General features: G+C 37.4%; 1 protein-coding gene across 1 annotated transcript in view; it reads right to left on the bottom strand.

The window, feature by feature from the left end:
• Positions 1-860: 860 nt before the first annotated feature.
• ESRRG (estrogen related receptor gamma) overlaps positions 861-25,864 on the bottom strand; it is a 196,468-nt gene continuing 171,464 nt past the window's right edge. The window contains 2 exon segments of the mRNA XM_032215993.1: positions 861-4,663; positions 12,801-13,070. Of these exon segments, the coding sequence (XP_032071884.1) occupies positions 4,419-4,663; positions 12,801-13,070 (515 nt within the window). The 3' untranslated portion in view covers positions 861-4,418.

The following is a 25,864-nucleotide window of genomic DNA, read 5'->3' as shown; positions in this document are numbered from 1 at the left end:
GGCTCAAACCTCCAAAATTGTATGATGGCTCCAGAATTTCTTAGAAGCTGATGATAACTCTGCTGAAAAAATTACAACCTTTATGATCAAATATGCCATTTTCTATCCTGATACCTTTAATTTTAAATTCTTCTTCTCCTCTGATCCTGGAGAAGTGCTAGTGATTACAATTAATAGTTGCCCATATTAGCTATCTTCAAACTCTAAAAGCTCTAAAAGAGCCGAGGTGGCGCAGTGGTTAAATGCAGCACTGCAGGCTACTTCAGCTGACTGCAGTTCTGCAGGTCGGCTGTTCAAATCTCACCGGCTCAGGGTTGACTCAGACTTCCATCCTCCCGAGGTGGGTAAAATGAGGACCCGGATTGTTGTTGGGGGCAATATGCTCACTCTGTAAACCTCTTAGAGAGGGCTGAAAGTCCTATGAAGCGGTATATAAGTCTAACTGCTATTGCTATTGCTATTGCTAAAATAGTCTTACAATATCTTTATGAATGGAATGAATTCAGCTGTTGATGAAATTGTAGATATAATAGAATCTTAGAATTGTGAAAAGCTTAACTTCTATGATATTGATAGAAATATATTGATTTTCAGTAATGTGATTTAATGTGGAGATGTTTTAAGAGTAACCAAATGCTTGTTGGAATTAATTTTGTGCCATTTTGAATATTTAAGTTTATGCAAAATGACTATACCACATCAAAATTCATTTTGACAAGTCTTGATACAGCATAGGGCTACATTATTTAGGGGTGTACAGTTTACCACTTTTCTAAAGGTGGGGCTTACTGATTTCATATTTTAAAAAAAGAAAACGAACAAAAGAAAACAAAATCCACAACACAAAAAATTAAAAGCAATTAAAAGTGGAAGCTTGTTTAATATTGCTCTACCATCATCCTGAAAGGCATAATAATTTGAGTTACACTTCTGAACTGATTGGAGTTACAGAACCATTATCTCCTTTTTTTTGCATTTAACAATATATACAATATAAAATAAATACATTTACACAAATGGACATTGTTTGGAGCACACGTTATGATACACATCACAAAAATATACAGTTGATTGCTTTACAGATGTGAAGCCCATCTACAGCTTTAAACATGATTTTTTTTTCATTTGTGTTTTTACTACTAGTTATTATGCAACTCCTGGATTATAATAAGCAGCTTAATTAGGTTTTCCCCTTCTTTTTGAGATCTTTGCACAATAAGACTGCCATAAAGTGTTTTCCTAGGCAGGTAAACAGAGACGTTTAAATAATTAAAATACAATTACCAACACCCATTTTCTCTTCTATAAGAAAAATAGCAGTTTTAATTTTTTTTTCATATTTTTTATGTTAGCATTTAAATGCAAAATAGTGGAATAAATACAACAATCTGATTTGATTGAAACAAATGTGCAACTTCCAGGAGTCACACAATCATATTGCTTTAAATAAGAGAGAAAGAAAAAGAAAACAGTAGCCCAAGCTACAATCCATCTGGAATGTCTGCTGCACATTGAATTGAATGGATAAACTAGATGAGAGGGGCTTTATGCCACTCAATACCTTTTCATTTCAATTGCTTGTGCAGGAGAAATGCTCTATGGATATTATGCCCTGAAATGAAACATGTTACGCTAAAACATACACCTCTTGAAATTCTTCCCCAGTTCTCCACTTTAAATAAGTGGTTGTGGACATTTATTTCAGCAAGGTTTAAGAAGAATGTTATTCTAATGCCTGTGCAGTGTATCTAAGTTTCAGTTAACATTTGTACAGCCATGACATATTTGTTCATTGCAGCTCTAAAAAATATTGGGAAAAAAATCAAATAAAAAATTACGCTGTGTTCCTTTAACACATCTCATTTCCTCTTAAGTCTTTGTAGATTTGTCCTTCTTTCTGAATACGATGACAGGATATTAACCCTGCAGCCCAAGTTCCTCAATGTGATCCAGTGAAAACAATATTTATATTAGATATTTATATATACATATATAATGTAGGTAACACTTGCAACTTAAACCCTGCACAAATTTTCTGGAAAATAATTATTCTTCTCAACTCTTACATATATATATAAATAATTTTACAGAATCACGTTGTTTCTTGCCCCCCCCCGCCCCCAGGAGTTGTAAGGTTTTACCATTTTTCAAAAGGGACATCCAATTTCCAAACTCCTATCACACCGTGAATTTCAAGATATTTGGCCAACTGAATGAACTGCTAATGACAATTTATCTAGGATCACATAACAGTCACTTCTCTACTGAGAAAAACACAATCTACAAGAAAATTTCCATACAGTTAATGAAAGATACACAGTTTTTCTAGCACAAGGTTGCTGCAGTGTTAACTGCAGTATTTTGTTTAAAGCACACAAGTAGCGATACTTTTGGAAACGTGTCTGCATTTAAAAAAAAAAGACTCAGCAACGACACAGAGCAAGTTAATAACATGGGAGAGATGAAAGCTATATTTACAGCATTTAAAAATTAGACTTACCTATAATTTTGCATTATTCAAAGTTTATTTCTAAGCTATACATATTCTATATTAAACTGTTACAGAAATTATCCCTTGTTTCGAAAATATTTCAATGTGACATTTGTCAGTAATGAGTACTTGGTTGGATTTTGATTTTCAGTTTCTTAATTATTACTATGAAGAACCTTAATTACCAGAAGGAATAGAATATACTACTGTAGTCTCCTGAGGAAATTTACATCCAATATTGTCTCTAATTCTACCCTGTGTCTATAAGCACACGCCACAAGAATCCAAACACCACAAGAACAAGACAACAGTCCTTGAATGCAACCTAAAAAGTTCCAAAAAGCACAGCAAACATGAAACATTGAGAAGCTGAACTACTTTTCTTTTGTTGGTTAGGAATACAATTTAATTACATTTGTGTACATAGAATGGGTTGTTCACATAGCACAGGGAGCAGCTACTAACACTGGTGCATTGGCATAGCATTGGAAGGAGATTCCTGTTCCCAGGTTTCCTAGTGACTGTACTTTGGGTGGGTGGGTGGGGCATCTAATTAATTTAAATATTAGATTACACCTCTTAACAGTCTTGAAATTGACCAGCTTTCATGTCCTGACAACAATGGCTGAAAAAGTAGGTATACCAGTTAGGCTGTCTGTTTAAAAATGGCATTTCTACAGTTATATAAAATATAAAGTTTTATAAATTGATAAATAATGTGTACAAGTGCTAAGTTCTAGAGGTTGATCAGAGGCTGACTACTCTGATATATATTTTCCTTATTGCTAGACGGAGTAGGGTGGACTTCGTGCAGAAGTCCCAGTTTTGTGAATGATAGGCCACCTTATAGAGTAACATAGAATCTCATAGCATAATTATGCTTGGCCATACAGAAGCACTTACTAATTCCTTTTTTAGATTCCTATTTGACATGACATATATAAACTATTTGGAAATGTAGGTGTAATCTGATTTGTTGGTTTCCATTGGTTACATAGAAACTGGAGCTCATGCAAAGAAATGGGATGTCCTAGACCAAACTGGCACACAACATAAATTGCATCCGTGATAATATGCACCTTCCCTTCAACTATTGCTTGAATAAGATAAATCCCCACATTAAGAAATGGCTGAAACGTGGTAAAGCTGGTAGAAAAAAAATTCTTACATTAGTAAGAAGAACTAAAACATTTTTTTAAAAAAAGAAATCTTCCTGCAGGATTCATTTGTCCTTAATTAAATGTTCATAACTGTTCACGCCAGCACACAAAAAAGCAGTATTTATCTTTCTTTTCTTTAGTATTGCATGAATGAATAAAGCTCAAACTATTCCCTGAAAAAGTTATATTGTAGCTAACCTAAGAAATAGCTGGAAGACTTGAAAAAACAATGAAGGAATCAAATGGCTGTAACTGATCTAGATGGAAATGCAATGATAAGGAAGAGCCAAGATGTTGCCGTAGAAGTTGTCTAATTAGCGGCTGCTCTTGTGAAACGTAATACTGCATTCAGTCAGTTCACCGTGTTGTACTGTACTGTTAGTTACGATGTTTCGCTTTTGATTCCTCTGTCATTGGGGTATGGTGAGTCCCAAGAAGTCCACTGGCATTGTGTGTGTGTGTTTGTGTTTGTGTGTGTGTGTGTGTGTGTTTGTGTGTGTATGCATTTTTCAGCAGCAAAAGGGGAAAATTACAAATCAATGAAAACTAATAACATTAAAATAGAGAAATGAAGAAGGAGAACCTCATCAAATAAGACCAAGACTAAAAAGAGATGCTGCTACTCATTCTTGCTGCTTAATCATCAGTGCAGTCAGTTTCATTGCCTTAAAGTAACGCTATAGGTTCTTTGCCACCGTTTTCCTATTCGGTTGACCCTCTTGTTACGGTTTCAGCATACCCAACTGAAAGGGCCCAGGATGTTGAGGTCAGACCTTTGCCTCCAGCATTTCCAAAAATAGTTTGTGCATGGGGACTTTGCCTTCCAATTTAATATTGTAGAAATGCTGCACAGCCTTGGTGGAGGTTTGCCTAAGTAATGGCAAAGTCATCAGCATCTTGCCAGCCCGACGTGGATCTTCCATGTGCTGCCCAGCTTCATAATCTTGCAGTGCCTCATGTAAGACGTCTTGAAGTTTCTGGACAGCTTCAACATCTTCTATGTGCATAGAATCTATAAAACAAACAAGAGTTATAGCAGTTTATCGTGCCAGAAAGGAGGATTACAGTGCCAGAGCTCTTTTCTATTAGTTGAATTGTATAACCCCACTTTCAAAAAGCTGTAATTTACATGGATTTAACTACCATTTGCTGAGCTCCTTTACACATGAAAATTAAATAAACTACGTATTACCATATTCATCTTTTGAAAAAGAAGGTCTTTGGTGTAGTTACAATCATATGATTACTGCCTTTTAATATATCTTGTTTATATAACTTAACATTCTACTAACATTCTACATTCTACATTCAGGACAGTAGAATGGTTTTCCACAAATATATTTCCAAGAAATTGTAACTGCAGTACCAATGTTGGCTGGGAATTCTAGGAGTTGCAATCCATCATGCCTAGAGAGTCTATTGTCAGGAAATATTATATGAAAGCTTGCCTTCAGAAGTTGTGGATGTTCCATCACTGAAGGCTTTCAAAAAGAGACCAGACAACCATTTGTCTGAAATGATATAAGATCTCCTGCTTGAGCAGGGGGTTGGACTAGAAGACCTCTGAGGTCCTTTCCAACTCTATTATTCTATGTTCTATCATCTAATACTTAGGGAATAGGAAGCTGAAAACAAAGTGATCTTAAAAATATCTATGGTACTTTGATTTGAAGCCCAAATCCCTTGTGGACATATTGGAGGTTCTATTAAAAATTATATGATCAAAATTATTCCATTAGAGGTTTCTAACAGAATTAAGGAATTAAAATTAAATTGTTACACATAATAGTGTCTTATGGGGATTCTGTACATTTAATAATTAATCTGTAACCATTACTTTTAAAATTTAAAAAGATATTTAACAATTTAATGTTAAAAGTTCTCATCCAGAACAGTAAAGTAAAAGACTACAATTAGAATAAACCTTGTTATATATTAGAAACTCCTGGGAAGCAGGGAATAAATCACTATTTCTTTCAACAGAGAGAATGCTATTTAACTTCTTCATAAATGATCTTGAGTTAGGAGGTCAATGGTGAAGTAGCTAAGTTTGCTGATGGCACCAAAATGCTCAGGATAGATTAGAAATCAGAAAAGCTTACACAAAGTAATATCTAAACTTGGTGAAATGGCAATTAACTTTCAACCTAAAGGTAAAATGATGGCCATTGAGATTAAATAAAAAGACTAAGTGTGTAGGAAAAACTGACACAGTAGGATTTCAGATTGTCACATATCAATTTTAACCTAATATGGATAATTAATAAATATGTTTGACCTGGAGGTGTAAAAGATAGGATGAAAGTTTATTGAATTTGAAGATGAATTTGATAGTCTGAATAACATCCCATTTCTAATTCTATGAATCTCTAAGAACTTCATGCAATAAGTAATTAATTCGTGGAATTTGCTGCCAGATGTGATAATGGGATTAAAAATGATTCAGTGGCTAAGTCATGATAACCATACTGAATCTTTACAGTATATCAAGTTGTTACTGAATATCAGTTTTTGGATATGACCGAGAAACAACAACTGGCTACTCTGAAAAATATATTGCTGGGATCATCTGATTTTACAAGAGACATCAAATGCGATAAGGCATTTTTTCCAAGTAGTTTATTTTACTGGCTGTGTGTTATGATAAGAAAACTTCAAAAATAGCCACTGTGGTGTGGTGGTTAAAGTAGTCTGTCCATTTGTAGGATCTATTTGGCATCATCTTCCAGCCCACTTCAGCCTTTAGAGTGCCTTAGAAATGTAAGGGTTTTATGAAACACCTTGTCACATTTCACACAGATCTGCCATATTCACTACTAGAGGTGTCCCAAATATTTAAGCCTTAAGCCATTCCATGGGATGAGAATCCAGAGAATATATTCCTAAACCAGTGTTTCTCAACCTTGGCAACTTGTAGATGCCCGGACTTCAACTCCAGAATTCCCCAGCCAGCATTCGCTGGCTGGGGAATTCTGGGAGTTGGAGTCCGGACATCTTCAAGTTGCCAAGGTTGAGAAACACTGTCCTAAACTGAATGTATAGAAATGAAGATTCTATGGAGAAGACAATCAGCAACATGTCCAGGGCATTTACAGCTTTACCAGTCCACTTTATTACCACCACTTTGAATTGGGCCCAGTAAGTAGTGGAAAGACTGAAGTACTGTTGTAAATCCTTCTAAAATGGCTGTCAGGTATCAGAAAACAAGCAAGCTGACACATTCTGCAATAACTTAAGTTATTGAGTCATCTTTAAATTCAGCAGTAAGTAGAATACATTGAAATAACCCAATTTAGAGCTAATAAGGACCTAAATTACTGCCATGGCCTTTTGCATCAAAAATGGCCACAAATTGTATTATAGGGCAAAGGCTCTTATAATACCAGGAGAAACCATGTATCCTGGTAAAATCCCAGGCTATGGGCCTGTTCCTTGAATTTGAATTGAATTGAATTTATTATATTTCTATGCCGCCCTATTCCCAGAAGGGACTCAGGGCGGCTCACAACCCAAGTCGGGGGGGGGGGGGGAGGGATACAAATGAAAAAAAAGATATGGACAAAACAATACCACAATTTAAAAACACTCAACAGCCACACCATTTGAGCGGGGACAGGAACTCATCAGCCCCAGGCCTGTCAGAACAGCCAGGTTTTAAGGGCTTTGTGGAAAGCCTGGAGGGTGGTGAGGGTCCGAACCTCCACGGGGAGCTCGTTCCAGAGGGCCGGAGCACCCACAGAGAAGGCCCTCCTCCAGGTGGTCGCCAGTCGGCATTGGCCAGTGGATGGAATTCGGAGGAGGCCTAATCTGTGGGATCTAATCAGTCTGTTGGAGGTAATTGGCAGCAGGCAGTCTCTCAAGTACCCACGTGGAAAGTTTAACCTCATTAGAGATAATATACTGTAGGTGTTAACAATCACATGTTTTCAACCCCCACCCAGTGGTGGGTTTCTAATTTTTTTCCCTACCAGTTCGCTCATGTGCGTGCTCAAGCTGGACACTTCTGCGCATACGCAGAAGCATCTAGGTGGGTGGAGCCTCCTGCCACCGCTACTACCAGTTCACCCAATCCAGACTGAACTTGGAGCAACCCACCTTTGCCCTCCCAAAAAACCCTATGTATTTGGCAACCAATCTCATATAATCGCCAAACACCAGTTAAGAGTAACTGCAGCATCTTCAGTACATTTACAAGTAATAGCAATAGCAGTTAGACTTATATACCGCTTCATAGGGCTTTCAGCCCCCTCTAAGCAGTTCACAGAGTCAGCATATCACCCCCACAGTCTGGGTCCTCACTTCACCCACCTCGGAAGGATGGAAGGCTGAGTCAACCTTGAGCCAGTGAGATTTGAACTACTGAACTGAAGCTAACAGTCAGCTGAAGTGGCCTGCAGTACTGCACTCTAACCATTGTGCCACCTCGGTACAAATGGACATGGTAACTTTTCATGAACTGTTGGATGTTCTCTCTGAGTGGCTTCATGATCTCTCCCAATGGTTTAGATGCTAAAGGATATGGAAGTGTGGGCGGGGATAGATTGTATTTTGTGACACCACATAGATTGGATTGACTCAGACTTCAAGGTTGACTCAGATTTCCATCCTTCCAAGGTGAGTAAAATGAGGACCCAGATTGTTGGGGGCAACATGCTGACTCTGTAATCTGCTTGAGAGGATCATAAAGCAATATAAAGTGGTATATAAATCTGAGTGCTATTGCTATTGCTATAGATGGAGTTGCCAATGACCTGAATGTTTTCTTCTGATTACCAAGTAAAATCACCTGCTCAAAAAATAAAGGAACCTCCCATCCCAGAGGTAGTCCTGAGGGATGCCATGGTTGATATTACTGAGAGCTAATAGGACTTGGAGTGATGAATTTCCCACAACCAGGTCCCCCCCACCCCAAAAAAGTTATCCAATTTGGAGACCAATGCTGCTTCTATCTGAAATTTATAATAAGTAATCTGACTAAAATTTGGTGCCCAATTCAAGATTCTATGTAATTGGTATTCCTACTGCCTAAAATCTTTTCAAATAAAGAGACTAAAATTCAGATATAAATTGTTCAATAGAGCCAGATCCAAGCTTCCTTAATCTCAGATTAAGTTGGGATTAAGAGTTGCTTTCAGAGGCATTTGAGATTAAATCACAACTGATTACCCAAACAATTATTTGCATTAGAAAATAGTGTATATGTACAGATGTGTGAACAGGCTGCATCTCAAGGATCACAGAAAGTTCAGTATATTTGACAGGCTGCCTTTCCTTGGCTGCCTATTCTGGTTGGAATGATCTATCCTGTTCTATTCTAATGACACCATACAAGCAAACACAGAAGCAAGGACAAGCAAAAGATCATGGTCACATCACAGTCACAGTAGTAGTTCAGTGTAAAAACTAAAAAGCACAGGCAAGAACTGGAGACAGTGAAAATACTATAAATAAAAACAGGGCAAATAAATTATGAAACAGTATCAGACTGTGAATAATCATCCTAAATCAAAGATCCAAGAGTTTAGACATGAAGTTTAGACATGAGCTTGGTGATTAGGAAATGTTAGGGTTGTTATAGCTGCAGTTCAGCATTGGTCTGTCCCCAACCAAAGACAAGCAATGATGGATTTACAAGAGCAGTATACAATCTATTATATTGGTCACTATTGTTAATAGACCTCACAATGGTCCATCAAAACTATCCTTTGAACTTTGCCTCAGACGGCTGAAGGAAGTAGAGTTTCAACAAAGTGGCTGAAGAAAAAAGTGTCTGCTACATATAAGGAATGCTCTAAAGTGGTCATTGAATAGTTTACTCACATAAGAGTCATAAACAAAATCTGCTACTTGTTATAGATGGGTAAAACTAATGCAAATGATTGTTAAAAAGTCTCCAGTGTGTATATGCTTGTAGTAACACAAGGAGGGGGAAAAAAGCACTTTCCCAGAGCTTGAATCTAAGCAACCTAAATTAAGAGAGAGGTAGCTTGCTTAGATCAGGGGTCCCCAATTCCCAGTCCATTGCCCCATACCATGCTGCTGCCAGTTTGGAAACAGGCTGATGAAACATGCGCATGAATCTCCATTTGTGCGAGTGGCAGGCATGCACGTGCTTGCCACTGGCATAAAACTGTCCCTTCCCCCACTCCCGCAGGTCTGCCAAATCGGAAAGATTGGGCATCGCTGGCTTAGATTTTTTTAGTCCAGTGCCACTAGTTAGCCCCTTCAATGTTTGCCTGTATTATAACTGCTCACTCCTATCTCCATATCCCCTCTTCTCCAAATATTGAGTCTTTACATTATTTTTCCACCTCCTTGCTCCAGGTAAATCTATAGCATTCCAAGATATTGCTTTCATAAAAATCCAAAGCTTCTCCTTTTTAGTGTTCCAGTAAGGAACAGCATTTTAAAGGGTTCAGTCAGTAGGGAAATATACTACAGATTAGGTGAGTAGAAAGAGTTAGAAATTCCGTGGCAGTTCAGCTGATTGGGACACAAAGTCTTTTAAAAAGCCTCTAGCCTAAAAGTACAAATGTCTGTTTCTTGATGAAATAATTAAAAGCAAACAAACCTGTGAACCTACAGTCTTCCATTTGGCATTTCCCAATCAATACATGGGAACACTTAGTAAAAGCACTGCGACAGAGAGAACACCTTTTATTACACAGCAGAGTTCACCTGCTTGAAGTAATTGCTACATACATGCTTTAGAAAATATTCAGAGGTGAGTTTTCTCTCCCCCCCTCTCTTGCTGTGAGCAACCAGAGCACTCACTGATGCATTGGAACTTCTTTTTCCACTTAGCATTTTAAGTACCTAATTAGAAACCCGACATATGAACCAAAGAACACACCAAGTTGTTTTCGGTTATACAAAACCATCAATTATGATTATTACCAATGATATATTAAGAGTATCAGGTGATGGTTTTTGCTAATATCTTTCCTTTTATCAAAATAAGATTAATTGGAGATGCTATGAGGTAAAATGTTTATTCCTAAGTCTCAGAAATATAAGAGGAGTTCTATTTTTGGAGGACACATAAAAAAGCAGCAAGATTTTGTTTTTTGCCTCCAATCCAGGACTTTCAATATTCTGTTCCCTGCAACTAGACCCTAGGTTTACGCTCAAGTCAAGAAATGAAAAATTGGGTTCAGGATAAATGAAACCATTAGAATAACATCTGGATCTCTTTATATTCCAAATCACAGCTACATTTTGGCTTTTCAGACATCTCTTGGTTCTCTTTTAAGTCTTTTTATTTCAAGTCCCTATGAATTGGGACTATAATACTGGTGATGTTTTGTCACCAGTTTTGTTTTGTTGTTTTAACTTGTTTTATCTGTTTACGCATGGGTACAATAGAGAGGAAGGGGAGGCAGGAAGGTTACTGTTAAAACAGTTCACTGATTTAGAGCACAAAAGAGCATTAATTATTATTGAATCAAGCCAGATGTTTATGCTAAGCTGATGATTTCAGTGAATGTCATTTTAAATCTCTGCAGGTCAAAGTAAAATACTGTCTCAGTCATTTCCAAATATGCGAAGGTTTGCTGTCATTCAAAATGCTTTTAAAATGTGTCTTTTTATACAAACTGTGCATGGTTTCTGATTTATTTTATCAGTAAACATAATGAATTATGACAATTATATAAACATCTCATAATGTTTTATAACTTTAATTTGGGGAAAGCTTATCCCAATAAAATGAGAATCTGAGATGACCACTAGAATGTGCATTATGACAACAGCTGCTTACACTATTGATTAAGGCATTTATATTTCTTATGGATATTTTTTATTCTTCATTTTTATTTGTTTTTCAATTAAAACTCTAATTAAAATGCAAAATGCTAGATCACATTATGAAGACAAATCGGAAAGTACAACTTCATTGTTGAAAACAATTTTCCTCCTATCAATCTGAAGATTCATGTGTCAATATTGTAGATGAACTGTTAATTACAAAATCAATTAAAAAATTATTTCTAAAAACAGTCACGCATCCTGGCTCTCGTGGGGACAATTTGGGCAGAAGGCCTCATCTCACTAGGACCGCACCAAATCACAAGTCGTCATCCACAAGTAAGCAAAAGCAATCTGGTTTTTCATTTTTCAGCGCGGCTGAGCCCAGCCTGAGATTGATCGTCACATATGGCCCCAGAAAACAAACTGTCAATACCTTGAAAGCTGCAGAATTTGAACAAATAGCCATCCGCCCATTCAAGCCACTCATTGCATCCCATTTAACAGATTTTATTGACAGTTTCCTTCTTGTAATTAAAGGGAAAACTACTGGCCAGCAACCAAGATAAAGTTCAAAGATAGGGTCAAAACAAAAGCAGATGGAGGGGCACGGTGTGACTGTCAATGGTACATAGCATCAGAGCATGTTATCGACACACAGGTATCTAATGATCGGCACGTCATTAAAGAGGGATCTATCATGAACTTTATGCAAATGCTAAGAGGGACTTAAGACCACAATAAAGTGTTAGAGAGGCACAAAGGAAAAAACAACAAAGAACAAACGATTTTTCACTTATCAAACACTGGCTCACTGCTTCAGCACTTTTAAGTTGCAATACAGAGAAGAACCCTTTCTTGAATTCTTAGCCTCCGTCTGCACAAATTACATTAGGCATTTAACCATCTAGCATAAAACAATCAAATTTGTACCGTTTCAACAAGGTTAAAACATGACTTGCTCCCTTCTCTAATAAAACCAGAGTTCACCTTCGGTATTGAGTTCACAGTGTTTAGTAGCTAGATTGAAGTAGATCATATATTGCATTTAGTCATGGGCCCTTCCATTCTAGTGGGTTTTAGCAGACTGATTAGACTTATCTGGATTATGAAATGGATTTAAGCAGAATGACATTTATGTTTATTGAAAAGCATCTTTGCTGTTAATACTGCCTGAATTTTACAGCATCTTTTAACCAAATTGGAAACTCAGCATAAACAAATATTTATAATCATAGATCTTCCCTTAATTTGAACTACCTTGTTTCTAGTCATTCAGCACTATTCTGCAGTAGTATGATTAAGAATTTCTTATTCTTAGACAGTCATATTTAGAAACTGTCATGCAGAAGGTATTAGAGGAAGGGGGAAAATGACATGAGCCATCATGCCAATCTGCCAACCTGAATTAGCAAGCGCGATAGCTTTGAGGGTGACAAACTCTTCTTTCTCCAGCTTCATGCTCTTGTATTTTTTTACCAGTTGCAGGATGGCATTGTTGAGGTCAAGAAGGCCTGCTAATTTAGACTGGTCTTCATCCATAATATAGTCTTCAGCATAGACAAGCTCATCCTCAAAGGAAAGTGATCGGTACACTACGCCCAGAATTAAAATCTCCATCCAAGCACTCTGCAGAAGGCTCATCTGGTCAGCAAGCGATAAAGTGGAAAATCCTAAACCGGGAGGAAAGTACACAGAAACATAATTAAAATTGTACTGGGCCCTCATAATTCTGCATTATAACTTTACCCTTGTGCTTGTTTTTATTATGTAAGTCAGCAATGTGTATTTACAGATTCTACCCTCTCAGATGTCTCATGTCAGCAGACCTAAAATAGTTAAAACAAAAGCACTTCAGATAAAAACAATTCAGTATATCTCTGGCTTATTGTAATTTTAGGCAGAGAAGCCTATTGCATTTTATTCAGTATTTAAGAATGCATTTCTTCAAATAAACGGTCGAGACTTGTTACCCAGATTCAGTAGCATCTAATATGGCCTATATCAAATCTAGAAACAATAATTGTCATGGCTGAAAGAGAAAGAATAAAAGGAATGACAGTGCCTGAAATCTTATTTATACTGTTACTTACCACAGAGTAAGCATCACTGAATTCAGTTACTTCTGCATTGCCTTCATACCATATTTTAAAAATTTCAAGGTCTCCTTTGAAGGCAGAGTGCATTTTTAAACAAAAATGGGGAAAAATCATTTTAAAGGAGAGGTAATTTGATACCTTAATAGAATTAAGTGATGATCACAACAACCAAGCAAAGTGCTTTTTGAACTTCAACCTCAGTAAGACCTACCCTTTCCAGAAAAGACGCTAATTACTTCTATAATAGCTTCTGCCTCCACCACACTGCTCAAATAACAGAATGGCACATTAAAGTGCCAAGTGAATAGTAATCACACCATCACTTTGAGAGAGAAAGAGAAAGAGAAAAAAATATATAATAACGCTTCTTAATGAATTTAGGTTTTGCTTTTGTTTCACTATCTCTCCTTTCCTTTTTAATAGGATCACTAAGGGCAAACCTCTTTATAGCCATACCTTTTCAGGCACCTATTTACAGTAGCTGTTAATTTATTATCTCTGCTTGACAAAGCTCCTATCACAGGAGGTCCCAGTGAAGGAGAGATTTCCTGGCCTATCCATGAAATATTGTACTTTGCCAGTTGGCACCTGCAACCACCCAGGAGTTAATAAAATCATCAAAAGGGATTAGTCAAGCTTTTCTTAAGGGGGTGGGGCGGGACTTAAGACATGTCTAAAGCTCTCTGTGTGCGACTTATGGAGCTGCTCACAAGTGCATTGACGGGGATCCTAGAGAAAGAATAGGCCTTGGTTGTTGCTGCTCATTTATCTTAAAACACACAGAATTTTGCCAAAACACCGTGGTGAAAACGTGAGCCACAAGAATTAAACATCAATTTAGATTCAGCCTGCTGCACAAGTTGGAACACAATGCATTCTGATTAAAAGAAATCAAGAGTCTCTCTCCAGGCCAGGAGACATGCTTTAAAAGGGATGGACTTTATCGAGACACCGCCTCCATTCCTTTTCATTATTTCTTAATTCCTATTTACATTTTCCATACTGTATTCTGTTCTTTATTTATAAGAGGACGTGTGTCATGTCCCCAAAAGAAGATCAACCACATCAAAGCCAATCTCTTTGGAAAATGACAAGGGGCTAGCCCCACGCTTCTTATGGGAAATGGAAGGAAATGAAACAGAAATAATAATTTGAAAGGGTCTTAAAATGGAAGGCCTATTTGCAATTAGCTACAGCCTCTCTCTCTCCCTCTCTCTCTCTCAAGAAGCAGATGGACAGAGAACGTTGCCTGCAGCAGTGTCCTGTGTGACAGGCCCATTCTCCCTCCCAGACACTGCTGTTAGTAAATAGATTTACACATTCTCCAATCTCCACACATCTTTCTGCCGAATAATTAAAAGCAGGGATGATTAGTTTATTGAGTGGAAGGAGGAACTTTTTTATTGAGGTCCGTCCATGATTTTTATCAGGGCCAGCACTTTTACGGTTGTCATGAGGGTGCAGGCATCCAATTTTTCTTATCTGCCTGATTAATACAAACGCTGTTTCAGGACGCATTAATTAACAGATACAAATCTACGTTCTCATGGAAGGATCAATACAGAGAAGAAAAGAGGCATCAATGTGAATTTAGTGCTGATGATGGAGAAGGCACTCTATTGACATTTACGTGCATGGAAACTTTAAAGTCAGGAGAGCCCTTTGTCCCTACGATTTACAAAGTAACAGTGCTTTTTAACTATAACCATGTTTCACACACTTCAGGGGCATTTAATTAAGCAAATAAATAAATAAAAAAGCAATAAAACCTCTAAAGAGGTTTCAATTTCAATCATTTTCCTTTCTATTCCTCCCAAAGCTTCTCCACTTCCCTGCTTTTTATTTATATGCTAATTTGTGCATTTTACTTTTTCTTTTTTTAATTTAAATTACAGTGGGCTTTGCTAGCAATTAAAGAAGCTAACAGGCATTAAAACATTAAAAAGAACCCTCCAATGCAAACTCTGTTTTTTTATAAAGGGATATTTGGTCAGAACTTAAAAAAATGTGCAAATGGCTTCTCATTTCTTCAGTTTTTCATATTTCTACACAATTCCCTAGGACTGCTTTTTCCTCCTGCAGGAAATATGTTGCCCCTAATTGTGAATGAAACATTTTGTTTATGTCACTGGAAAATACACAGGTGTGCACACATGTCCAGTTTCTTCCTTTTTCATAAAAGGAAATAAAATGCAGGAGATAGAATTGTGGAAATTTTTATGCCATGTTCTTTTTATGTTTAGTAAAATCTTATTTTATTAGTAGGCATCCAATGTAAACCTTTATTCTTGATGGTGGTGGTGATAGACGGGAGATTTTTAAAAATACCAGAGCTGTTAAAGCTTGACTTTATATCTGAGTTTTAATTAATAAAATGAAACTTAAAATGTGTTTGGGTTGTTTAGAAAAGCAAACAAGAACCACAACAACTTGGTAAATAAAATACCGTTACTCAAAGTAAAAGGGCCTGCAGAATAAACCAATGTGAATGTTCATTTAAATATTCTGTGGAAAAAATACCAGCCATTGTAATAAACCACTGTACAATAAGGGAAAAAATAGACATCCATATTTTCATAAAAAGTGATCTTTTAAAACCGTATATAAAATCTCCAAACTCTATATGAAGTCATTTCCCATTAACCATTTAACTATTTCCAGCCACACAGCTCTGAGCTCTTCCCATATCTAGAAGACAGTACTGGGCTAGCGTTGCCTTAAACTTTGAATTTTGTCACACCCGCTCCCTTACTCCCTAGCATTTGACAAGTCATAATTTAAAATGTTCAACTATATTATGGCTTAAAAAAAATACATTTCATTACACGATGGTGCATTTCCCCCCCCTAGTGCAGACCAATTCCATGCATGCTGCTGACAACTTTGATCCCTCTTCATCTCTCTCTTCATGTCAGTGCCATTTAATGTATCTCAGGCATTTTGCTAGCAGAATGGCTCTGTACCTTGACCTGCAGTTAAATAGCATGTTTATTTGCGAGACAGTGTGCTCCGAGTAAACCAGATGACAGTTTGGAATAACATCATTTGGAAGGATTGAAAAGCTTCTCAAGAATCAGGTAGCCAGAGGTCATAGGCTGGAAGGAAGCATGTGCTGTGCCAACCCCTCCTGCCATCTTCTACTTGAAACTCATAGATTTGATGGTGATGCCATGGGCACTTGTCAAGACAACCCAGCCCTTTACCCATTCTTTTTCTCGCTTACTTTCTGCCCCTTCCTCCCCCCCACACCAAATCCCCCACCATCCCTCTTTTAGTCTGGCAAACTGATGCTCTTTGCAGTCAACTTAGAAAAAAGGCTAAGCATTTGAAAGTGTGAAGGGCAAAAAATATCTGACGGCTAGTCTTCAAAAATACACTTCCATTTCACAAAGCATAAATGTTTGTTTCCCAAGTCCAGTGTTGACAGAAATAGGCTGCAGTGCAGGCATAAGAAGTTAACCCCTACAAGGCATTTTCTTTCACTTTAACGATGCTGAATGCAAACCACTACCATTCTATGCGGTTTCTTGTAAATAGCCATAAAACAAGGGCAATGATTTGTGGGCTATCTCTCACCTCCCCCATCTACCTCTCTTCCTCAGTAGGTTGCACTGTTGCTATAAAGAGAAAGTTTTCAACAAAAAAGAATCTTCCACTTTGTTGGTAATTAGAACCTAATGACTCTCCGTTATCACAAAGTATTCATGGACGGGAGGGAGGCAAGTTAGCAACTTGCCTGATTCTTTCATCCTGTCTTCATTCCCCTATATTCATAAAGCACTATAAGAAAATAAAATATAGTTGGCAACAAAGCCCTTGGTGATTCTCCCACATAAACCCTCCACAATATTCTGTCTAGTGAAATTAATTCTTCATTTGCAGTGCATTTGTGTGCCTATATAGTACACATTCTTTCAAAACAGACTGTTTTGTCCACTTGCTTTTCATTTGCTTCTTGCATAGCAGACGTCCCTAAGATAACAAGCCTAAATCATTATCATTCCCAAAGACACTCTTCCACAGTCTGTTTAGGATTTTATAGACACTGGAGGCACATTTGTGGTTTATCTACAGTACCCTTAGCATGCCGTTGTTTTTTTTAAAAAAACAATTATACTGTTACAAGAGCACTGGCAAAATATTATAGTATCAACAATTGGAAAGGAATGCAAGTTGCTGTATTCTCTGCCTTTGTCTCTGATCCTTTCCATTTATTTGAATTCTTTTGTTCCATTCTGGAAATAAAATACACTACAAGCATCTAATACCTATTGGTCACAGTCCAAATCCTCAAAGCGTGCACAGGATTCCTGCTTTTTTACGTGAGAGAAAATGCTCTGTGCGAGCACAAATTTGTATTGTGTGCACCACATGTTTCTCTACTAACAGAATAGGTCTATGTCAATTATAATGTTAGACGTCATTTAGGTATTTTAAATGATAACTTTGACCAGTTATATTTTGTCTTCCCCCCCCCCACTGGAAATGAAAGGATTAAAAAAAAGAAATCATTTAAATAACAATAGAACAAGTTACTTCAATTCTTTAAATAAAAAAATGGACTAAAAACATTCTTAGATAATTTTCAATAGAAAAAGCTAACAGAATCATGCAATCTAGACAGTGTTGTATATTATTTAATCTGCCTAAGTCTGTTTAAAAAAAGTAGAATCCTAGATTTCTGTCCAGAAGTTTTGTTTTGATATGCTATTGACCTGGAAACAATGCAAAGAGTATCTAAGCAGTAGAAAATCAGGAACCTGGTAAGCACCTTTATAACAAACAAATTGTATTAAATGGCATAGCTTCTGTGAGCTGTAGTTCACTTCATTGGGTATATAGCCTAGAGGTTCCGTTTCATTTTGGAGCTTTCCTGACCTGTTTCTATCAAACTATAACATTTATAAAAAGAAATGATATTTTAGATAAAATGATATAGAAGAGAAATATGAGATTCAGTTATTTATAAATAGTTCTTTGAAATGGGGTCACCAATGATTGTTCCAAAAGAAGCTGTTAAAATTGAAAACATTTATTTTATCACTTGTTCCAACTCAGTCATTGAAATAATTGTGAAATGATTTGTTCTGAACAGTTCTGTGATTATGTTTTGTGAGCTGCATCAGCTAGCTACTGTGTGTTATGCATAGAAACATATTTATTTTATGGAAAGTAGCAATGAGTTAATCCTTTATATCCTTGGTTCAGCCACCTAGTATTATTCTACAATGTTGTAGACCAGGACTCTGGATAGGATTGCATGTACGCAGCCTCTCTTCACTCATCGCTTCTGACTCTTCCAATAGTTCATGGAGGAGTTCTGGAATCTGCTCAACACCTAGTAGACAAAGTCACTCAGGTTTGTTTCTAGCTGGAACCCATGCATGGGGCAAGTCCATGTGGAATGTCCAAGGAATGGTCTTGCCCAGTTAACTGGGCACAGTTTGATCCTGTAGGACCTGATAAAATGGACAGGGTCCTCGATGCTCTCAGTGCAACCACCTGTCAATTAGATCCTTATCCTGCTTGGTTGGTGAAAAATTCCAGAATGGTAACTAGCAGTTGGGTTCAAGCAGTGGTAAATTCCTAAGCACACAGGGGACATTCCTCTGGTCTTTTAAGGAGGCCCTGGTTTTGCCCCATTTTAAAAAAAACCCATCAATTGACCACCCCCACCCCCTGCACTGACAACTTTTGTTCAGTTTCCCGTTTCCCATTTTAGGTGGCTGCTTGGCAGTTTCAGAGAGTTCAGATGAAACAGATTATCTGGACCCCTTTCCAGTCAGGATTTAGGCCTGGTTATGGGACAGAAATGACATTGGTCACACTTGTCAAAGATCTTTGGTCAGGCAGTATATGAGTAGTGCAACCATCTTTGCTGTTATTGATCTCTCAGCAACCTTCAATACCATCGACCACAGTACCCTTTTGGGCAGGCTGTACTGTTTACTTTTATCCAACATACTCAGCACCTTAACCACTGAGCCACCAAGCCACTCTTTAAAGTTGTAGTACTATGATATACAAAATACATTCTGTCTTCTACATTGATCTTTCAGGAAACACATGGTAGAATTGTACAAAGGTTTTAAAAAAATCTCTCTGGCCACAAAGGTTTTCATGAAGAATCCATTCAAAGCGGAAACCTCCCACCAATCGCCATTATGCTGCTTAATTTCAAGGTCTGAGTCTTCCAGTTTGTTGCTAGAAGCATCAGAGCAGGCTTATGTATATAGACTTCACATTGCAGAATTCTTCTAATTATTACAATTGTCAGACAATGCTGTAAGATGATGAAAAGTACTTTACCAACAAGAATATTGATCATATTCTTTGTGTCATATCTTTGCCTGGGAAAGAATCATATCACCTCCGAGGCATGACACCACTGTTGAAACACAACCAAAGCCATCAACATGGCCAAGGGATTAAATAAACTGAACTATAAACAAATTGAGAGCATAACAAACCAAGATCACTAACACAGCTGCAAAAGATGTTTGCTGGACCTTTGTGATTTATAGGAAAATCACAGCTTTGGGAGATGAAGAAAATAGGTATTTGGTTACTGGATCTATTGATTAACCAAAGTGTCATCAGTTCAGAATCATGATCAAACTGTTTGCCTTTGGGATGAGTGGTAAGAACACTTATGAGACAGGGCAGTGACTAGCATTGATCCAAGTTCATTTGAAAAACTGTGGGCTGTGGCAGAACTCAACTGAGCAGGGAAGACAGATTTTCTGAGAGATTTAAAAATGCCACAGAAATGGTCTGAGCAAGTTGTTGCAGCAATCCAAATACAACAACAACAACAACAACAACAACAACAATAGCACATCCTTTTACTACGAGATCTGCCTATCCCAGGTCCGAGGATAAACCAGGTGGATAAAAATGCCAAATCTGGTCTAAATATTTCCTATCTGTGCAAGAACAACAACATCCCAGACTTAACAATTGTTAGTAGGAAGTCTGGACACTGGACATGTCTCCATGTATGTGAAAACAGCAAAATAGAAGAGAAAGACCTGGAAAACATAAATATAAATACATGCAAATAGAAATAGAATAACTGAGGCGAAAGCAAGCAAAGATATATCAATAATGACAGAAGTTTTAGCTGCAATCCCAAAACCTCTGGCACATCATCTGAATGTCATTGGCATTGACAAAATCCCATCAGTCAATTGCAAGGAGGTAGCTTTACTCAGAATAGCTTACATCCTGCAAGAGTACCTTTAATACCATCAAACATCAGCCTATCTCAGGTCCTTGGAGAGGACTCCATAGATGAGTAAAAATATTATATCCAGTCTAAACATCTAACTGACTATATTGGGAATCATAACAAATAAAAATCTTTAAAAGAAGTATTTGGATTGGAAATAATTTAAATAAACCTTGATTGCACCAAGGTTACTGTCACCTGAATATAGGTTTATGCAATAGAATGTTACTTTCTCCTTTCTTGCACAACTGACCAGCTGTTTCACTGCTCTTTTAAGGGGAAGCTAGTCGATCCTGACTCATCTCAGTTTCAAAGCCGAAGAGCCAGCACTGTCCAAAGACATCTCCATAGTCATGTGGACGGCATGACTAAACACCGAAGGCACACGGAGTGCTGTTACCTTACCACCAGAGGTGGTTCCTATTTTTTTTCTACTTGCATTTTTACATGTTTTCGAACTGCTAGGTTGGCAGAAACTGGGAAGGAGCTCAGTCTGTTACACGGTGATAGGGATTCAAACTGCCGAACTGCTGACTTTTCTTAGCCACTGAGCCACCATGTCCCTTGTTTTGAAATCATACAAGACACCTAATCATCAACTCTTGAGTCAATTGCCTACTGACCATGTACCAAGTATAATGTCTCAGCAGGTAAAACATAAACTCTCTCTCAAATACAGGAGTTTTTTTCCTGGTGATTTCTTGGCACATTGTTTTTAAAGCAACAAAACAACAGCAGTTTGCCATTGCCTCTTCTTAAATAGCCCCCTCCCCAGCTTCTCAGTCTAACTTACATCCTGGTATTTACTGATGATCTCCAAGTAGCAACAAGTTCAGTCTTATTTGGTATCTGCCAGACAGCTGACACCTGCCATAGTTTGAACATAGCAATTCTACATTAATTTGAACTGAACTAAGCTTTATTTAGAAGACCGAATCTGATAAGAGTCCATTTGCAAGGGAGTATAGAACTTGTAGTTCATCATAACATTCATTGCACATGGTTTCAAATGGGAGATTTGCTCCTGAGCTTTTTCTAAATCTCTCCATCATTCCAGGCAATGGAGCAGTAGCTGGGCCAAATTATTTTGTGGTTTTAAGTGGAATCTAAAGGACCTTTGTCATTTCCTGTTCCTGTTTACTGTATAAATATAGTTAAACCCTCAGATTCAGAGACTGAATCCTAACCATTTATTTATCACAAAAGACACAGGTAGCAATTATTTGGGATTATTAATATTAATATTACATGGAGGTTTTTGATCATTTCATTCAGGACATAAATGTTACAGTAAAGCTCTTTATCCCAAATATATTCCACACAGAGTTTAAAAGTCCAATTGTGTCACGGTCTATTTTTTATGGTCTAAGAACATGGTTTATATCCCTTTTTTATTTAAATTGTACTTTTCATGTCCTTTCATCTTTCTTTTAAATGTAGGTTCATAGAAAATATAAATGGTTTCTAACAGAGACCAGAAAAACTCCTGACCATAAACACCTTTCCAACAAGCCCCACAGCAAGTGCAACAAAAGAGAGGGAGAAACCCAGGGCTTTTATCGCCATGTGATTTTCATCTCCCTGAAACAAGAGCAGAGAGCTCGTATGGCAATGAAAATGCATTCGCACCACATGTCCTTCTCAATCCATTAAGAACAATGGATTCTCACTAAGCTAACTTCCACTTGTCAGAAATATCTGCAACAGAGAATTCATGCAGCAGGACTAAGGAAGGAAGATTCACAGCAATTTAAAAACAGCAAATTAGACATTTACGACCAGGAAAGACGCTTGGATAGTGTGATCTCTCACTCAGACTGTACAAAAAGGTGTTAATGTAATTTAAATGCCAGGTAGATACATTTCAATGGACACACAGACACACACCTTCTATTAAGACTTACATAACAAACTTCAGAAGAACAACTTGGAGAACAAGTTGAATGTTGGGGAGAAAAGGACAAGGAGGAGTCCCAAATCTGCAGCACTTGAAGTTCATATTGATGTATTAAAAGTTGGATAGCTTCGTGCCTAAGTCTAGCTGCTGAAGTCCTTTGGATCATCAAATACCATAAAAGCAATTTAAAAAAAAAACTATTGGCATTATTTGCTTTTATAAAGAAGCCGTTTAGAAAAGGAGGGGATTACTTTTTCCCCACTCTTCAGAAATGCAGATTTCAGGCTAAATATCCCTGCTGTTCTATTGCAATGATGCCTATAAACTTAAAATTGTAAAAACTCTTAAAATATCATTGTCTTTTTGTAATTTGAACTGTTTATTAACAGTGCCCTGCTAAGTGGAAATTTTCCTACCCAGCTTGGCTGATTTAGATAGTAGGCAGGGTTGACCCTGATATATACATCAATGGAGAATTGGGAGGGTGGAAAAACTTGTGGCTGTGGGCTGCAATTGAAAGTTGGAACAGGGAGACCAAGTTTGCTATGGGGTCTGCATTGAGGTATCTATATAAGTCACCATGAATGGAGTATGAGTCAAAGCTTTTATTTAATTAATTTCATTGCAGTATTTTCTAAGTGCTCAAGACTAAAAATTGAACAGCATTTTAACATAATTATTATCTGAAAATAGAGTTGAATTTATTAATCTCTGAGTCAGGAATACAATACAATAGCAGAGTTGGAAGGGATCTTGGAGGCCTTCTAGTCCAACTCCCTGCCTAGGCAGGAAATCCTATACCGTTTCAGACAAATGGCTATCCAACATCTTCTTAAAGATTTGCAGTGTTGGGGCATTCACAACTTCTGCAGGCAAGCTGTTCCACTGATTAATTGTTCTAACTGTCAGGAAATTTCTCCTCAGTTCTAAGTTGCTTCTCTCCTTGATTAGTTTCCACCCATTGCTTCTTGTTCTACCCTCAGGTGCCTTGGAGAATAGTTTGACTCCCTCTTCTTTGTGGCAACCCCTGAGATATTGTAACACTGCTATCATATCGCCCCTAGTCCTTCTTTTCATTAAACTAGAGATACTCAGACCCTGCAACCGTTCTTCATAAGTTTCATAGGAATTTCATAGGAATTCATAGGAAAGGCTTGTTGTAAAATAAGATAGGGTGGTTTTATGAGCAATTGGCTCATAGAAGATTCATGTTATCCTATCTTCTATTCAGAAAATGGGTCCCCCCCAATGGATCTAAGTTTTAATTTTAATTCCATTATTTAAAACAATTAGCTTTAAAAACAAAACAAAAGTAGAAAACAATGTTCATGCAGGTAAAGCAAAAGTATAATTATATTACCTAATTTGCTCAAGAAAAAGCAAAGGAAAATCTTTTTTGTTTTCAAGAAACAAAAGCAAATGTTAGGATTGGCTGATGAGCATACAGAACTTGGGGCAAATGGGCCTCTTTCCAGGCATGATCTTTCTCCTGGCCCTCTCCACCTCACTTTCCATGCTCCATTTGCTGTCTGCTTAGTAGAGGCCCACTAGTGGCAGATCTCATCAGTAGAATTGAGAGACAGATATGAGATTGTCTAATTAATTGATAGATTATTTAGTGACACAACATTATCATGTGATTATGAGTAGAAGATCTGCCTTATGTTTCCAAGTGATATATCGCAATATCTAGACAGCATTTTTTTGTGGCTGGATTTCCTGCTCATTTATATATATTGGAGCAAAACAGGTCCTCATGTATTTTAGGACAAACATCCTTACTTGTTCTAAATGTTCTCGCCATTCTCTTCACTCCTTCACCAAGAATAGAAAGATGGAAGTAAAGAATGGAACCAATTGTCATATACTAAATTTCAACATCACAATTTAAACCACCTCATGGACTGGAGCTATTAAGAAGCCACCTTGCCAATAATCAGTATATGATTTGTGTTGTAAATATAAAATACCATCAAAATCACTACCACCCCCTTGATTCTAAGATAGCTCCATTTGCTATGTCTAAACTGTTAAAGTAATCTTAATGGACTGAGTTACTTTTGACCATTGACCCAAGGGAGGATTAAATTAAGCTTTTTTTTGTTTGCTTTTTTTTTAATCTTCCACTTATTTTTTTAAAAACAGTAAACTCATTATAGATTTTCTAACGGCTGTTTGGTAAACTTCACAGAAAGAAATAAGAAGAATCTTTCAAACTTAGGCTTTTTTCAGTGACTTCAGGAAGACTAGGTTCCATTAAAAAAAAAAACCTCTTAAAATGTGGTGTAGAATTTCATCGCTCAGCATCTGCATCTTGAATTTCAATACTGAGCTCTGGGCATCCCCTGTTGGAGACCAACCCTGTCTGACTTGTTAAGCTACTTGAGAAAGGAGAGTATCTGAAGTCTGCAACAGTTCAAGAAAAGAAAATGTGCATGTGTGCGTGCGTGTATGTGTGTGCGGAGGGGGGGCAACAGCCTGATTCTAATACACCTAATTAGCCATTGGCAGACTCTTAATTGCATACATTAGGATGATTCCATAGTGGAGATTAATTCTAAATATACCCAAGCAGCTGGTTAAGATGCCATGGATTACAGTGTGGACTGTACTTTTCCACTTAATTAGATATCAAAATTAAGCAGCAACAAGCATTTTGACATAACGGGGATCAAGCCGCCGCTCGGCATCCCAGAGCTGCACTAAAGTGACCGCTAAACAGAGCCGCACAGATGGAGAGATATTAAATGCCGCACTGGAAAGTAATTTCAAATAATAAAATATCAATATTTACATTTTAATTACCCCTACTGAGAGCCGCTCTGTCATTTTCACTATTGCCGACACAGCAAGGGGTAGTGGAATGACATTGCAGCTCTGACAGCAATGACTATTTTGTTTCCATTAAAGAATGACAAGTGTTTTAGAGGCAGTGACACCCAGTAGGTGAACAAGAATGACAACCAATCAGAAAATTCCTATTAAGGGAATAAATGACTCGACAAAAGAACTTCAAGCGGCCAACTCCTCGATGAACCAAGCATTTAATCGGTTCTAAATTTTCTGGCAAAAGTTTATAATTAAAAGGCACCCAAGGGAACCCTCAGCAGAGCACAAAATATTTAAAAAAACATAACACATATTATGTGAAATCCATATCAAATCAGCAAGAGGAGGGGGCAGTATTCTAGGCGTTGAGGAATGCAGATGGCTCTGTTTTAGAAGCAGGAGGATTTCAAT

Source organism: Thamnophis elegans, chromosome 4, assembly GCF_009769535.1.
Source record: "Thamnophis elegans isolate rThaEle1 chromosome 4, rThaEle1.pri, whole genome shotgun sequence".
Classification (NCBI taxonomy): Eukaryota; Metazoa; Chordata; class Lepidosauria; order Squamata; family Colubridae; genus Thamnophis; species Thamnophis elegans.
This window is presented reverse-complemented; position numbering and strand designations above follow the sequence as displayed.